This window comes from Neophocaena asiaeorientalis, unplaced genomic scaffold (assembly GCF_003031525.2).
Source record: "Neophocaena asiaeorientalis asiaeorientalis breed wild unplaced genomic scaffold, Neophocaena_asiaeorientalis_V1.1 scaffold59, whole genome shotgun sequence".
NCBI lineage: Eukaryota > Metazoa > Chordata > Mammalia > Artiodactyla > Phocoenidae > Neophocaena > Neophocaena asiaeorientalis.
In genome coordinates, this window is record NW_020174268.1 from 15911593 (window position 1) to 15928149 (window position 16557).

At 41.2% G+C, this 16557-nt stretch overlaps 1 protein-coding gene across 1 annotated transcript in view; it reads right to left on the reverse strand.

Moving 5' to 3' along the window:
• The window catches only part of RXFP2 (relaxin family peptide receptor 2), a 59272-nt gene that overhangs the window by 7300 nt on the left and 35415 nt on the right, over positions 1–16557 (reverse strand). The window contains exons 10-16 of the mRNA XM_024755493.1: positions 15198–15269; positions 13503–13574; positions 10095–10166; positions 9916–9987; positions 7724–7795; positions 3720–3949; positions 2704–3114 (exon numbers count right to left, since the gene is read on the reverse strand). Of these exons, the coding sequence (XP_024611261.1) occupies positions 2704–3114; positions 3720–3949; positions 7724–7795; positions 9916–9987; positions 10095–10166; positions 13503–13574; positions 15198–15269 (1001 nt within the window). The remainder of the gene's footprint in view (positions 1–2703; positions 3115–3719; positions 3950–7723; positions 7796–9915; positions 9988–10094; positions 10167–13502; positions 13575–15197; positions 15270–16557) is intronic.

Here is a 16557-nt window from a genome sequence, read left to right on the forward strand (position 1 = left end):
CAACCTGGAAGAAATGGACAAATTCTTAGAAATGCACAACCTGCCAAGACTGAACCAGGAAGAAATAGAAAATATGAACAGACCAATCACAAGCACTGAAATTGAAACTGTAATTAAAAATCTTCTAAAAAACCAAAGACCAGGACCGGACGGCTTCACAGGCGAATTCTATCAAACATTTAGAGAAGAATTGTCACCTATCCTTCTCAAACTCTTCCAAAATATAGCAGAGGGAGGTACACTCCCAAACTCATTCTACGAGGCCACCCTCACCCTGAGACCAAAACCAGACAAAGATGTCACAAAGAAAGAAAACTACAGGCTAATATCACTGATGAACATAGATGCAAAAATCCTCAACAAAATACTAGCAAACAGAATCCAACAGCACATAAAAAGGATCATACACCATGATCAAGTGGGGTTTATCCCAGGAATGCAAGGATTCTTCAGTATACGCAAATCAATCAATGTGATACACCATATTAACAAATTGAAGGAGAAAAACCATATGATCATCTCAATAGATGATAGTTCTTTTGCCCTTTATCTGGGCCTTTTCCCTGGTTGTGGGTCTCTAGCTCCTGGAACACGACCTGCCTTCACTTGGCTAATGTGTCCTCATCCTCTGGGGCTCTGTTTGGATTCATTTCTACTGGGATGTCTTCCCTGATCCTCAGATCTGGGGCTCCTAGAACATCCTGTACTCCTCCTTCGTGGCATCTGTCAGCCTGTGACATGAGGACGTGTTTCCTTGTACTGTGGGTCTCTAGCTCCTGGAACACGACCTCTGCCTTCACTTGGCTAATGTGTCCTCATCCTCTGGGGCTCTGTTTGGATTCATTTCTACTGGGATGTCTTCCCTGATCCTCAGATCTGGGGCTCCTAGAACATCCTGTACTCCTCCTTCGTGGCATCTGTCAGCCTGTGACATGAGGACGTGTTTCCTTGTCTTCATCCTTCTTTCTGGCTGCAGATCTGTGGGGCCAGAACTGTTTTTTCTCCAGTTCCCAAAATAGTGCCTGGCCTATAGGAGGTGCTTAATAAATCCTGTTTGAACCAATGAATGTACAGTAGTGTGTGTGCATATGTGTGTGTGAGGGAGAGAGGGTTTCCACGAAGTGCACCTATGCCAGGAATGGCTTACAACATTGTAGGTGTGCCATAGCCACGAAAAAATGGCTATCAAATAGGGTTTATGTGAGGAGTATTATTAAAATGGTACAAATAAAGTGTTTTCTTTTTCAAAGGAAGAAGAGAAGGAATAGATGGAGAATAGCTGGGAGGGGTGGTTAGGACCATTTTGTGATGGGCTTTAAGTGACTAATTTAAACTTGGCCTTGGTTGTAGGGAGTTCCTGAAAGTCTCTGAGCAGAAGATACTCAGTCCTTTTGGTACTCAGGTAGTGAGCAGATAAATAGGAAAGAGAAGACCCCAGAAGCCAAAAGACCAGTGAGGGCTAATGTAATAATTCAGGGCAGAGGTCATAAGGCTTTTGGCAAAGGTGACAGCAGTAGGTAGAGACTGGAAGAAAGAGAAGGCAAAGGTGTATTTCGAGGGAAAAGTATTTGATGAAAAAGAAAGGATAAGGACTTCTCTGGTGGCGCACTGGTTAAGAACCTGCCTGCCAATGCAGGGGACACAGCTTCAATCCCTGGTCCGGGAAGATCCCACATGCCACAGAGCAACTAAGCCCAAGCACCACAACTACTGAGCCTGTACTCCAGAGCCCGCGAGCCACAACTATTGAGCCCGCGCGCCTAGAGCCTGTGCTCCACAACAAGAGAAGCCACCGCAATGAGAAGCCTGTGCACCGCAACAAAGAGTAGCCCCCACTCACCACAACGAGAGAAAGCCCGCGCACAGCAACGAACACCCAAAGCAGCCAAAAATAAATTAATTAATTTTTAAAAAAGGTAACGAATATTAAAAAAAACGAAAGGATGATGGGGCTTATTGACTTCTTAGATGAGGGGACAAGATGAGAAGGGAGAATCAAAATGATAATACTGTCCTAGTTAAAGAGGGGACATGGGAATGGCCTTAGTTTTAAGCAAGAGAGATACCTACTAGACAATTTTAAAAGTCTTTTTAATCTTTAAGGGCTAAACTTCTCATTCATTTGTAATAGAAAAGGTAGCGTTTTCTTTTCTAAAACCCTTAATTCTCCCTCTTTAATTAGGGAGAATTAAGAAAACTAAAAAGCAAAGAGTTTTATTAAGCACCCTTCCGTTGCGGACTTTGGAACTGCATTTACAAAAGGTAATAAACCTTCCTGGTATTTCCATTCAGATAATCTCCTGCTAGTCAGTTTCAAGAATTTTATTGTTATTTATTTAGCTCATATCTAGACTGTAAAAAAATGAGTTCAAATAACTTGGTAGTGTCACAGGACAAGGCAGTGAACTAGAATTCCTCCAGCTCATTGTCACTTTGTATGAACATGAAATCAAAGGGTCTTACAGATAATAAAAAGATCATTCAGAGATCCTGACAGTATGTGTTTGCTTTCCATACTAAATCTCTATAATAAAAAATTTAATAAAACCTCCTATAAATACACAGCAAGGACTTTTCTTTAAAAAAGAAAACAGTCTTGACTATATTTGTTTACTTTCTGAAACGGAGAACTATGGCTTTACTGAAATCCATGGTATTGCTACAAAAATAACGTTTGTCCAGGAAATGAAAAATATAATTTACCTAGGAAAATTCCAAGAGAATACCCTTTGCTTCCAATATCTTCTGTTTGGTCATAATAAAGTGGGAAACATACTCCATTTTTTCCATAAAAGTTTCCAAAATAATCCTCCTTCCAAAATGGAATCACAGCTATTAAAAATCCCACAATCCAGATGCCAATGAGGATGACCGAGGTCTGCCATTTTCCAGGACGGATGTTACTGAAGGGAAAGACGACGGCCAGGAACTTCTCCAAAGTCAAGTACGTCAGCAAGAGGACGGAGACCTCGGTGGACAGCATGGCCAGGAAGCCCAGGAGGCGGCACTGTAAGCTCTCCATCCACAGCAACGCGTACTTCTGATACTGCCCGCGGTATTTTAGATCAAAGAAGCCAACGAAGAACAAATAAACACCCATCAGGCAGTCCGCACCTATTGAAGAGTCAAAGAATGTATGTTGGTAGTTCCAGCACCTCTGTCTTAGTTTTCTGATTTAGGTCTGCTTCCTTCTTCCTGTATTAAATGAACTAACGGAAAACCTACAATACTGCCTAGAAGCCAATGGACTTCAAAAGGTGTACTATGTCTTAAGTACTACACTGCATCTTTGTTTTACAATTTTGAAAAAAATGGTGGTGGGAAGATAATTTGCAGGGGTATGGGGAGGTCTAGGTTTTAAACAGTAAAAAATATTACTAACATAGTTAATAAAAGGAATAATTTTCTGGGCTTGAGGAGCATGGATGCTATTGCAATTGAAGGTTAAACACAACATAGTTCTGTAACCCACAACCTGTCCTCTATAATCCATCCCTTAACTCATTGGCTCCCTGTTACCCCATTTCGAAGACATAACTCACTGCAGATTCATGCAATCCAGAAAAGAGTAGCCAAAGAGAACAATAGTACCTTCATACTTAAAAAAACTGCCCAGCATATATAATTCATATTAAACGCCATCTGCTGAATGCCAATATAATCTAGAGCACAGCTCTCCGAAGATATCCTTAATTCATTTATATAGGAAACATACTTACAACAAAGGATTTTGATGGACGTAGCATGGGTCATGTTTTCAGCTTTAATGAAAGATCTCATGCCAATGACAAAAAGATTTCCAAAGCAGGTTATGAAAGCTATAACCCAGACAAATATTCTGAGGATATTGTTAGCCAAGAGGTCCTCAAATGAAGAAATGCCGTCAGTCAAGGGCATACATATTCGGACATGGGAAGCATAGGAGCAGTATCGAAAGTTTTTGAAATAACTAAAGTCAAAGGGAAAAAAGAGTCACTTTACAGCAATGACACAGAAATGACAGTTGCAGTCCTATTGGGGCTGCAGCTGTGTTAGGTATGTGGCTTCACTAGGCTTGGTTATTTTATTTTATTTTATTTTATTTTTCGGTACGTGGGCCTCTCACTGTTGTGGCCTCTCCCGTTGCGGAGCACAGGCTCCGGACGCGCAGGCTCAGCGGCCATGGCTCACGGGCCCAGCCGCTCTGCGGCATGTGGGATCTTCCCGGACCGGGGCACGAACCCGTGTCCCCTGCATCGGCAGGCGGACTCTCAACCACTGCGCCACCAGGGAAGCCCCTAGGCTTGGTTATTTTTGTTTAGTAGTGATTACGTAATTACAGAGTTCTTCATTAAATATTACATTACTCTAGGCAGTGTTCTTCCTTTAAAGGTGAAGAACCTAAAGAACATAGGTATATGCTGTGGCTTGTCTGAGGTGAGTCGGGGAGGACATGAGAATGGGAAATCTCCAGGACTCTACTTTTCCCCATCACATTGGGTGATTGTCTAGGGTATTACAAAAAAGTAGATTGTCATTGTTAAATTGATCTTTAGCAAACATTCAGGGGCTTCAGTTTGGGATATAAGGGACCCACGGAGTAGCTCACTAAAAACATTCCTGTTGGGCTTCCCTGGTGGCACAGTGGTTGAGAGTCCGCCTGCCGATGCAGGACACACGGGTTCGTGCCCCGGTCCGGGAAGATCCCACATGCCGCGGAGCGGCTGGGTCCGGGAAGACCCCACATGCCGCGGAGCGGCTGGGCCCGTGAGCCATGGCCGCTGAGCCTGCGCGTCCGGAGCCTGTGCTCCGCAACGGGAGAGGCCACAACAGTGAGAGGCCCGCGTACCGCAAAACAACAACAACAAAACAAACAAACAAAAAAAAACATTCCTGTCTTGTACTTAGTTTTAAGTATATTCACTTAAACTAGCCTTCTTTTCCCTGATACAAGCAGGAAGGGAAGGCCCCTGAGACTAGGAGAATTCAGTCTCATTGAAGTGAGGAGGAGAAGCAGCTACCTTAAACACAGATTCCTTAATAGGGCCTGGAAGGACTTAGACCATTTCCATTTCCAGAGAAAAATACAGGCCTGTCTGTGATCAATGTGTTTACGGTCTAAGTGTGTGGAATCTTGAAGGGCTGGAATTGGGGAGATCATTTGGTTTACTGCCATTCTCCAAACCTGTTATGTTTAGGATTTTCTCCCATAAAACTCATTTTATTTTTATATTCGTTCACCACCTCTTTTAGTTCTTTTCTCTTCATCTAATATTTTTTTGTCATCTGCCCAGTCAATTGCTAAACTAGCAAGTTAAAGAAAGTTTGTTTATATATTTTTTATATTTATATATGTCGATAAAATTGCTTTGGTAAAAAAAATTCCATTGGATACAATTAGAAGAGCAATTAACTGTTTTATTTTAAAAAGCCAATGTTCTCAACATATGAATACTATATCCTCTGCACTTTTTAAAAACTTCTGACGTTCAATATAATACAACAATTTAAAAACATTTGAAAGATAAGGTACAGCATGGTGATTATAGTTAATAATACTGTCTTGTATATTTAAAAGTAGCTAAGAGAGTAGATCTTAAAAGTTCTCATCACCAGAAAAAATTTGTAACAATGTGTGGTGACGGCTGTTAACTAGACTCACTGTGGTGATCATTTTGCAATATATACAAATATGGAATCATTGCGTTGTACACAGGAAACTATAATGTTGTATGTCAATTATATCACAGTAAAAAAGTGAAAATAAAAATAAAGTAGAAGAAAATTTGAAAAAAAAATGAGAGGCAGGGAAAAAAAAAAAAAGAAAGCTTTACTTTGCCCCAGCTTCCAGGCCTCCCATGATTGGACCCCTGGCTGCCCTGATCCGCCTCAGTGCTTCCCGTCCGTGCTCACTCCACCCAGACACATCAGCTCCCTTCTAATCCTCGAAACAAGCCAGGCTCACCCCCTTCTCAGTGCAGTGCTTTTGCTTTTCTCTCTTGCTGGAAGAATCTTCCAGGAAGAATTGTCTCCTTCCACTCAGGGCTGCCTGACTGTCACATCTCTGACTTCTAGGTGAACTACCTACATCCTCCTTCCTTCCCTTTATCTTGCTCTACTTTTCTTCCCAGCATTTCTTAAAGATTAATTTGTTAACTAGTTTACTTTCTGGTTCCCAAAGCTAAATGGAAGCTCCGTGAGGCAGACACTTCTCTCTCCCATTCATCCCTGTGTTCTCCCTGGCATGAGGGAAGTACTCAACAAATACTTGTTAGATGGCAAATGAATGATGCATGGTTTAGTGCTGGGTATGTCACACAGAGATACTGAAGGCTATCCCTGCCCTCAAGTAGCTTATGGTGGTCCAACCTCTCCTCCCACTGGGACCAGGGCGCTGGTTGGCAGGTGGACGTGTTTCAATAAATGATGGGCAAGGAAGATGAAAGAAGAATCGCTAGGTCACCTAGTAGGGAAGTAACTAAGTTCACACATTTTCTGTTAATTGTTGGGTCCTTCTTGACCTCAGCCTGCGGTTCATATTTAGAGCAGCAGCTTCTCCATCAAGTTCTACAAAGGTTGAATTTCTCTTTTCTAAGGAGACTTCACATTCTGCCTGCAGCAAGGAAATGATAGCCTCATGAAATATTTATCTACTAGAGCCACAGAAAGAGAAGTTATGAAAACCATGTGGATATACATCAAATACTTGTCTTTGGGTAATCACACCCACCGCATAGACATAAACAAAATATTCTCCCAAAAGGTCTCCTTCACACCAACCATTTCAGCCCCTTGCTGATCCCAACTTGATATCTTACATCGAATCCTCCCTATTGTTGTGGATAACAATGGTTGATTTCTGAAGTCATGAACACATTAGATTACACAGTTGATAAACAAATGATCATGTCATAAACTCCTATATTAAGACAACTTACACAGTGCACTTTAGCCAAATATATTAACGTGACTTATCAGAACTACTATAAAGATTAATTACCTCCGTTTTGCAGTGCACTCAGTAACAGAAACAACACCTGGAATTTATATAGCACCTTTCCTCTTAAGGGCTCAAAACTTAGAGTAGCTGACTGCTCACTCATGTGAGGTGAATTAATGTTTCCAGGTCTCCTGAGTACCATTAGCCAGTGACCTCATCTTGTGTCATATGTGGCATTCTGGTACCCTAATCTCTTATTGGGCCTCAACTGGATAAACAGCATGTTTCCAGAGAGAAGTATCATTCATATCAGCACATCATAATATTGAGCTCTATTTGAACAGGGACCAAAGGTGACAAAATTTAAAAGTTCTCAATAAAAAGACTTTTCTTGCATAAAAACACATTGCAGGGGCTTCCCTGGTGGTGCAGTGGTTAAGAATCCACCTGCCACGGCAGGGGACACAGCTTCGAGCCCTGGTCCGGGAAGATCCCACATGCCGCAGAGCAACTAAGCCCGCGCACCACAACTACTGAGCCCGCGGGCTATAACTACTGATGCCTGCACGCCTAGAGCCCGTGCTCCGCAACAAGAGAAGCCACCGCAACAATGAGTAGCCCCCACTCGCCACAACTAGAGAAAGCCCACGCACAGCGATGAAGACCCAATGCAGCCAAAAATAAATAAATAAATAAATAAACTAAAAAAAAAAAACACATTGCAGTGATACATCAGACAGTTTAAAAGAGAACATCGGCAACATTTCACCATACTTTTTTCCCCATTCTTTCATACATACGTACATGTGAGAAAGATTCTTCATGGGCTGAAACATTTGTGTGTTTATACTTGGAATCTCTATCCTTTCCAGGTCTCTGGAAAATATGCACAATAGGCTTCATGTTTTTAGGATTTAACTTTTAAATCATTGTATTCTTGGTCAATCTTAAAAACCATGCTTTAAAATCTTGTTATAAATTCAAATTAAGATGAAAATTTTACAATAAACTGTCTTAGAAAACTGCCATTTCTATTTATGCCTCCGGTAACTTGGAGCTGATTTATCACTTTCATATGCAGAACAACCTTCTAATAAAATACGTTCATTCATTTCTTTGATTGAAAAACGACAGTTGTGATTTGTATGATTGTGAAACTGGCTCTGTAGTTTGATTTTATAAACCACGAAATATGAGTTAGAGGGGTTCAGACAGGACTTGATATTATCAGCCTGAGTTTTGTCAGAATCTGGATTTAAACACAGTAATTTCTTCCTGGCCTATGTATCTTTAAGGTAGAAAACCATGGAAGTAATTATCAAAGGAGCTCCGATTCAGGACAATCATTTTCTAAGACAACAGTGGGAAGCACAATTCCTGTAATTCCTCCAACCCCATAAAATGTCCACACAGGGCTCCAATGATAACCCCTAACACTCCTCATTTATCCAGAAGCTTCTTCAAATATGGATTCTTAGAAGACACTTTAGGATGGCATGAATTAAGGGGAGTCTGCCATGTTCTCAGGAAACATAGACGGAAAGAGGATAATCTAAAAAGATAGAAACCTTTTGCTTTTTAAAGGCTTATTTCGAAAGACGTTTGATTCTCACTCAGCTTCTTTTGGGCAAATCTGAATAAGGATTTCTGGACAAGGTTCTGAGTTTTCCTTTGCATACTGAGTCCTTTATAGAGGGCCTTGGTGGTCAGAAATGAGACTTAGGAAACAATTCTACCACTGAATCATCACAGGGCCCCTCCTGCAGGAAACTCTGGAGTCCTTTTTAAAGGATTCCGCCCCCCGCCCCCACTTCTTTCTTTTGGTCTCTAGCTTCTCCTGAACTTATCACAATTTTACCATTACATGGATTATGTGATTATTTGATGAATAGCCTGTGGTTTTCAAAAGAGCAGAGGCTACTATACACTGAGTGCCCAAGACAGTGCTATGATTAAGTTGGTGGCTAATAAATGTTTGTAAAATAAATGTGTAAATGAATCTTTAGAGAAAAGAAAATGGGACAATAAAGAAAGAAAAGAAATGAAGAAAGGGAAGTATGGGGTAAATAGTTACTACTTTGACTTTTCAGAAAGGCACGATGTGTAACTTGATACTTTGCCTTTCGGAATTCAGTACGTAGTGAGTGAAGGGAAGATCATTTTCTCCACATCTTATGGCTTCTTGAGAGCAGGAACCAAGTCTTTTTCATCACTGGATGTTCACTAATATCTATTGAGAATCTAAATCTTGTATTAATTTCCAACAGAAAACTATTTCGCAAGAATAAAAAGTGACATTAAGGATTGGTCTTTGGAATTAAATGAAGAAAGGCTTTGGGCTGGGATGAGGTAAAGTAATATGCACTCTGTGGGGAAAAGAAAACCAAACTTTAACCAACAATGGCTATTCATGGGAGAGGAACTCCCATGCGGTTCAAAGAACAACTGGCAGAGTTCTTGGGACCATTTAAAATCTAGTATGTTTGAAATTTTAAAATACTAAACAATATTAATTGTCTGAATGTTCATATTTATGGGATAATATTTTCTTTACTGATTGAAAAGTAAAAAGCATGCTCTGAGGATTGGTATAAGTAGACTGTTGTAGGAAAGAAGAAAGGGAAAAAGTGAAAAAGTAGAGGTCTTATATAATTTGCTATTTTTTTTTACCGACTGCTTAGTAACAAAACTATTGCAAATTTAATTCTTTGTGAAAACTGTAAGAGATTTTCCCATATGAATCCTGTTTTCAGGAAGGAGCTATATGTAGCTTTAAACACAGAAATGGTCTTGACACACACTGAATGGTAAAAAATGAGATTTTGTTGTCATTCGGTACATACTTGATGGTAATCATGATATTAACAACTGTCTGAGGACGCATGCTCAAATTAAAAGCCCTCCTGTGTGTCAAATACCTGTTTGAAAATAAATGTGGTCCTAGGTAAAGCACACACACTAAAATTATAATCAACATATGGTTACACTTGACTTACAGAGACTGAAGCTGTTTAAGACTTTCAAACTGGTTCTTGTGGAGATACAAAAGAGGATTGGACGACAGATTCCTTTTGTACCATTAGAAGGGAGGAGGAAAGAAGCGTGAGGATATTATTATTTTGGAAACTCAAGATGTTGCCATTTAAATCTGATGACAGTGGGAAGAAGGACTTACAGTTTTTGAAGAAGCTTCAGGTCTTTGAAAATGTGGGGTGGTAGCTCCATTATCATATTGCTAGACAGGTCCCTGTTGGTGACAGTGAAACCCCAAAGCAATTACATTGGAAATAAATGACATAGTTATCACCCCTCACAACTGTCATCATCCCATTTGATGTAACAGAAAATACAATCCAATTCAACCAAACTGATAGCTTGTTACCCAACAAAGTCATGTGAGTCAGCCAAACGGATATGTCCTCCATCGCTTTCAGATAGCTGACATTTTGCTCACCCAGTTCCCATCTGGAATTTCCTCTCAGCCCCTCCCCAACACACTCCCAACATGGCTTCAATGTCTACTTTGATTAATTCCCTCTGTTTTAGGTACTCTTTGTACCTTCAACCATTCACTGTTTCTGTGATTCCTATCCGGTTCATGTATGGGATATCTTGTTTATCCGATTACATTAGAAGCTTTCTGAGATCAAGACCTATGTCTCCACTTATTTTGCATTCCAACTAAGAGAGTTTTGACCACATAATATCTGCCCAGATGATCTTGAATGGATAAGTTCACATATTTTTAGTCTACTTTTATATGGTACTTCTTTTTTAGAAGAAATTGAGAATTGAGACCTGAATATAATAGGGCTGTCCAATCCAGAAAGAATTGCAGGGCAGTGTCCCTACAGAATGGGAAAAAGAGATTTGTCAGGATAAGACGGAATCAGGAATCTTGAAGGGTCCAAAATATCCTCTAAGCCAGAAAAGATGTTAAAAGTGAAACAGATGTGAAATAGCCTAGGAGTCAAACAAAAGATCTTAATCTATTTTTGATTTTTTGGTGCTCCTGATGGATATATGGGAGCGACAAATAACTATGACTTAGTTCTTTCTCTAAAAAAGCTTACAGTTAGAGTAAACAACTAGATTATGAAACAAAAGAATGAAACAAGTGTTATTACACAAGTACGGAGGAAAAACAGAGGAAGGAATCATCAAACTTGGCCTGGGAAATTAGGAAGCGTTTGAGCAAAGTTTGATGATTTTTATAGGTGGAGTCAAACAAGAGCAGATTTTCAAGTGAGGATTACGCAGGACCAGAGAAACAGATGCTTGGAAGTCAGTGACATCTCCAGGAGTCAGCAAGTCGTCCAACGTGCGTGGAGGATAGAAAGGATGGGGAGATGTAGAGGAGGTGAGCCTGGAAAAGAGCCTGGAGACAAAATGGGAAGGCCATGAATGCATTCCAAGGCAGTATTTCCCAGAGTGCAGTTCAGGCATCGGAAACAAGGAAGATGCTTATAATAAGAGCACTTTCCTGGTGCCACTCCAGAACTATCACACCCGAATCTCTGGAAGGGAGGCTGGTAACATGCATTTAAAGCCAGCATTCCTGTGATTCTTCTGAACGTTAACATTTGAGAATTATGTCAAGGACTCTGCTTTATGGCAGGCAACAAGGAAGGAGAATGTTAAACAGGACAGTGGGAACATATGCCCCGGGTTATGGGATGATAATTCTGTTCGAAGAATGAAAGATAGGATGAAATGCCAGAGATTCAGAGGAGGGAGACCTGGCAGGAGGCTGTGACCCTGGACCAGGTGAGAGCTGATACGGGTTGAAGGAGGCACTGGCAGGGTTTACGGTCTGATAGGACATCAAGTGTAAAGAGAGTTAGAAGGAAAGGGAACAGTCTTCTAGCCAGGCTGCCAGAAAGAATGCAGATTCCACTAAGACAGGCAAGCCTAGGGGAAGAAGCTGGCTGTGGGGTAAGGGTCATCTGCAAATTAACTTAAACAAATAGATTTTGAGGGACTATCATGACATCCAAGTGTAGACAGCCTGCCAGCTGGTGTTCTGATCTGGTGCTCCGGATGCAAGGAGCACAAGTGGGTTATGGCACAGAAGAAAGCCACGGGTGTGCACAGATCAGAGGGAGAGTGACAACAAAACAAGATGACGATGACCTTGTACACCCGGAGAACGCCCTGCAAAGTGTTACCTTGCAAAATAAAGTACAGTCTTCTGTGCGAAAAGGATCTGAGTGGCCTCATCTAAGTGCTTATTCCTCTCCAGAAGGGGTTTGTGGTCAAGAGGGCACAGTAAAATTATCTAACATTTTTGTAAACTTAAGAAACGTAAATGCCTTGCTCAAGTTAATTCTACTGAGTTCTGAATTTCTTCTAGCATACTGGTGCTATCTGGATTGGAATGAATTACTGGTGGTCCTAAAAGAAGAAAGGTAGCGTCTCTTATTTAGGCTCTTTTATTTTGGCGGGGGCAGGGGGTTGGCTTTGCCTAAGTGTAGTATAAGAAGAGGATTAGGAAAATGTTCAGAATGTGGACTCCATACCACTGTCTCCTTTAGTTTGTATAAAAACACACTCCTGTTTGTCCTGGGCTACTCCTCCATTCCACCCCCGTAACCCAAATCTGTATCCATCCTCCAAGGTCTGATGAGGAATGCCCCTGTGAGAAAGCAGTGAGGTCTTCTGAGTGAGCTGTCTTTAATTTCTTGCCACAGAATGCTAATATTTTAGTTCTAATGCGGTGCTTTGCGCATTATAGGCACTTAAATATTTGTCGATTTGGTTTATGATACTCATTCATTAGATTAAATTATCTTAATTATTTGTGCATTGTTTTTCAAATTCCTCTTATTGAACTACTTTTCACAGTCCCTTCTGGATTTCAAAGCAAGGTATAAAGAATGGGGGAGAAGGTGATTAAGAAATTCATTTCCATTTTTTAGACTTCAGATCAGGACGAGGAGATCTCTACCCTAATCACCACTATTTGTAATGTAACAGACAGTTTTAAATGCCAATAATGCACCATTTTGCAGGTAGCGATGAATTAACAGCAAGACAGATGAGTTTCAAAAGGTTTAGATCTACACAACATATGTTTGAACAGAGAAATGTACATGAGCTCTCTGAATATTTTGCAATGAGCCTCTTTCTAGACATTTCTAGTTGCATCATCTGCTCTGGAAGTCATAATATCTTAAGGGATAATAAGCATGTTCATTCTTTTGTTTAGTTATAATTGATTAATATTATTTCAGTCATTTATTCATTCAGCAAGCACGTATTGAGAATTAATTGTACTCCAGACATTAGAGAGGAGAATCCCTGAGCTTAAGGAGCCATGGAAAACTCATTTACTCCCAAACACACATATGTATGAAATCAAAGAAAATGGGCAGAGAAATTAGAGTAGGCTAAATCCATATTAAGCCCACTGTCTGATTTTTAATTTGCTTTTAGGATAATGTTGGTTTTCTTAATTGATTTTGAATATCCAGTAGTCTACAGGATTTTGATTGCCACTAATGAAAAGCAGTCTCACTAGTCATTTAGATTTGTAATCCTGAAGAAGCAAAATCATATTTTCCTAGTAGACAACGCTACTTACAGTTCTCCTAAATTTTTTAATGAAGAAAATGTCTTCTCTGGAACAAAATCAATTTGATTTCTAGGCAGAAACCTGTAAGACATGGTAAGAGTCAGCACTGTTGATTTGTGTCTGCTGTAGTAATCAGTTCTCATTGGGAGATGCCACTGATCCACGTGTAATTTAATAAGCCTCCTTTGAAGTCTCAAAGCAAGGCATGCTCTGGTGTGGAACACAGGCAGGCGTTTCTTCCAGAGGATGTATCCATAGGCTCTCTCCAGGACATGCTCCCGGAAGGAACTTGAGCTGCTGAGTGTGGCTTACGGAGCTGCACTTCCTTTGGATTCTGATTACTTTAGAAAGTGTTTCTTTCCCAACATACACACACGCAATGTCAAATTTGGACCCTGTTAATAGTTCTGTGAAGGCTTTGAGACGATCTTTGGGTAAGGCACATTCCTTATAAGAAGAAGTCCAGAAAAAGAGCAAAGCTTGAACCAACCCCATCTGGGCCACAAACAAATTTTAAATTTGGTGGGGGAACAGTGATTTTACATTTCCTCTGTCTAGAAATGGAATCCTCCAGGACAAACGGCAAAAAAGAGGGGGTCGTCAGCTAACTACCTTACAGGGGTGTAAACAAATGAGATAATGAGTATGAAGGTGATTCAAAAGCTACATGGTGTTATAAAATAGGAGGCGTGGGGCTTCCCTGGTGGCACAGTGGTTGAGAGTCCACCTGCCGATGCAGGGGACGCGGGTTCGTGCCCCGGTCCGGGAAGATCCCACATGCGGCGGAGCGGCTGGGCCCGTGAGCCATGGCCGCTGAGCCTGCGTGTCCGGAGCCTGTGCTCCGCAACGGGAGAGGCCACAACAGTGAGAGGCCTGCGTACGTACGGCAAATAGGAAGTGTGGATGGTATTTGTTTATCTTCCAGTGTCCTCTCTCATTATCCGTGAGACAAAGAATAAACTCTTTGCATCTCCTATGTGGGACAGCCTCTTTTCTTACTTAATATGCTAATCTTCAATCTGATTGATAAATCTGCAACCTGGCAACAGCCTTATCTCTTAGTCTGTTGGAGAAAAGTGGTTTGATTACTACAAATGGATGTGCTCTGATTCTTCTTTTCCAACCACCCATCCAAGCAACAAACATTACTAAGTACTTACTATATATGGAGAACTATGATGAAAACAAAAGCACATTCTTGTGTTTTTAAGCTTACCAGTGCAAATGTGCCAATTAACCGATCTATCTGCCTTCCTGCCCCCATAAAAAACACAGTCAGCAATCAGAATCACCAGGCAGAACCTTTGGCCAATCAGAATACATTAGAGGCTCTTCTCTTTAGCATAAAATTTTGTCTTCTTTAAAGAGAGAGACATCAAGTGATAAGTGTTATTAGCAGTAACCACTTTCACATACATTATCTCAGTTCCTTGTTGACCATGGGCTTAGGTACAAGTTCAGCAGAGAGGGTGCACAGAAACGATGATTGCCCTCAGAAAGAAGGAGGCTTAAATGCTTGGCAGCTAAACATAAGGCTTGGCCAGACCATCCAAGTCAATAGATCCATGTGTACATTTTCTAGTACTGCAGTTTCAGACCAAGGCTGTAAATAAAACATACTCTAAAATTCCTTGCCAATATTTTCTTTCGATTTCCAAAGCTACTGGGTTTCCCCTCATTTTCTGAATTACATTGTATACTTACAGCACTGTGAGTGAACTGCACGACAGAAAGGTGGAATTCGTAAGGTATTTTATTCCATTGCCTTCCAAATCCCTAAAAGGCATGGAGGAAAAACATTTTTAATGTTTTTGCACAAATCATATGTCTAAAGGCAGTTTCTGGTGATACAACAGCTCTGAACTTTATTTTTACTTCATCCCAAATTTTAGGCTCTCCTCCTGCTTATTGCAGGGTCAGTATAATTAATATTCTGCGTCTTTTTCCCCTTCTAATTAGGGTTAGAACTTAATAAAATTGAGCGAAAGGGCAGCCCGCCATTTAGTGAATGTGTCTCTGTGCCAGATACCATGCTATTAATTAGCATAAAATTTGTACTATAATAATAGTAACTCCCATTTATTGGGCTTTTATAGTGTCAGGTACTGTTCTGAGTGCGTAACACACACCCCCACAAAGTTGGCATCATTACCTCCCATTTAACATAGGAGGACTCCGAGGATCTTGGAAATTTACTTTTCTTCTGGTCACACAGCTATTGAGGGGTAGAACTGACCTTCTCACTCAGACCCATCTGAATCTAATGCCCAGACACTTAGTCGTGGCATCGTAGATCGCTATATTCTCCCCTCCCCTCCCCCAGGGTCAGGTAGATATGTGTCTCTATTTTGCTGCAGGAGAAACTCAGGCCAAACTGTCTACCAAATACTGGATGCCAGAGTCAGGATGGCGAGTCCCAAGCTGTGTGAAGGCAAGTGCCGGCTCTTTCTACCTCCCTCCGTGATGCTGATGCTGAGGGCAGTGCTGCTCAGAGGGTCCTGGGTCCCAGCATCACCTGGGAACTTGTCAAAATGCAGATTTCCAGGCTCCACCCCAGACCCACTGAATCAGAAACCCTAGGACTGAGGCCCAGCGGTCTGTCCTAAGTCTTTGCGTTGCCTGTGCTGTACACTGACGTTGGAGAAGCACTGGTGGAGAGATTACGTTCTGCCAAGGTGAACCTTATGACAGCAGCACCCACATCGTCAGGGAACAACCTCAGGAACGCTCTGACATGGCCGCTTCCACCAGCGCCAAGGAAGGAGAGGATCAGCTCTTCTGCCAACTCTCCTCATTCCGTTTACCGTTGGCTTCCTACAGGCTTCCCAAAGGCTTCCCGTACACGACAATAGCTGTTTTGCTGCCCCTGAACCTTTCTCACGTTCAGATTAATATCACCAGTTCCTTTGTCATTGCCTTTAAAATCCTATTTTAAAGCCATCTTGGAGGTCTTGCAGGAACTCAACTATTTTCTTCACTCTTAAAATACAGCAATTGCAAATAATAAACAGTGTAGTCCCTTGAAAGTCTAAATATTGTTCAGTAGAATAGGGAAAATGTTTTT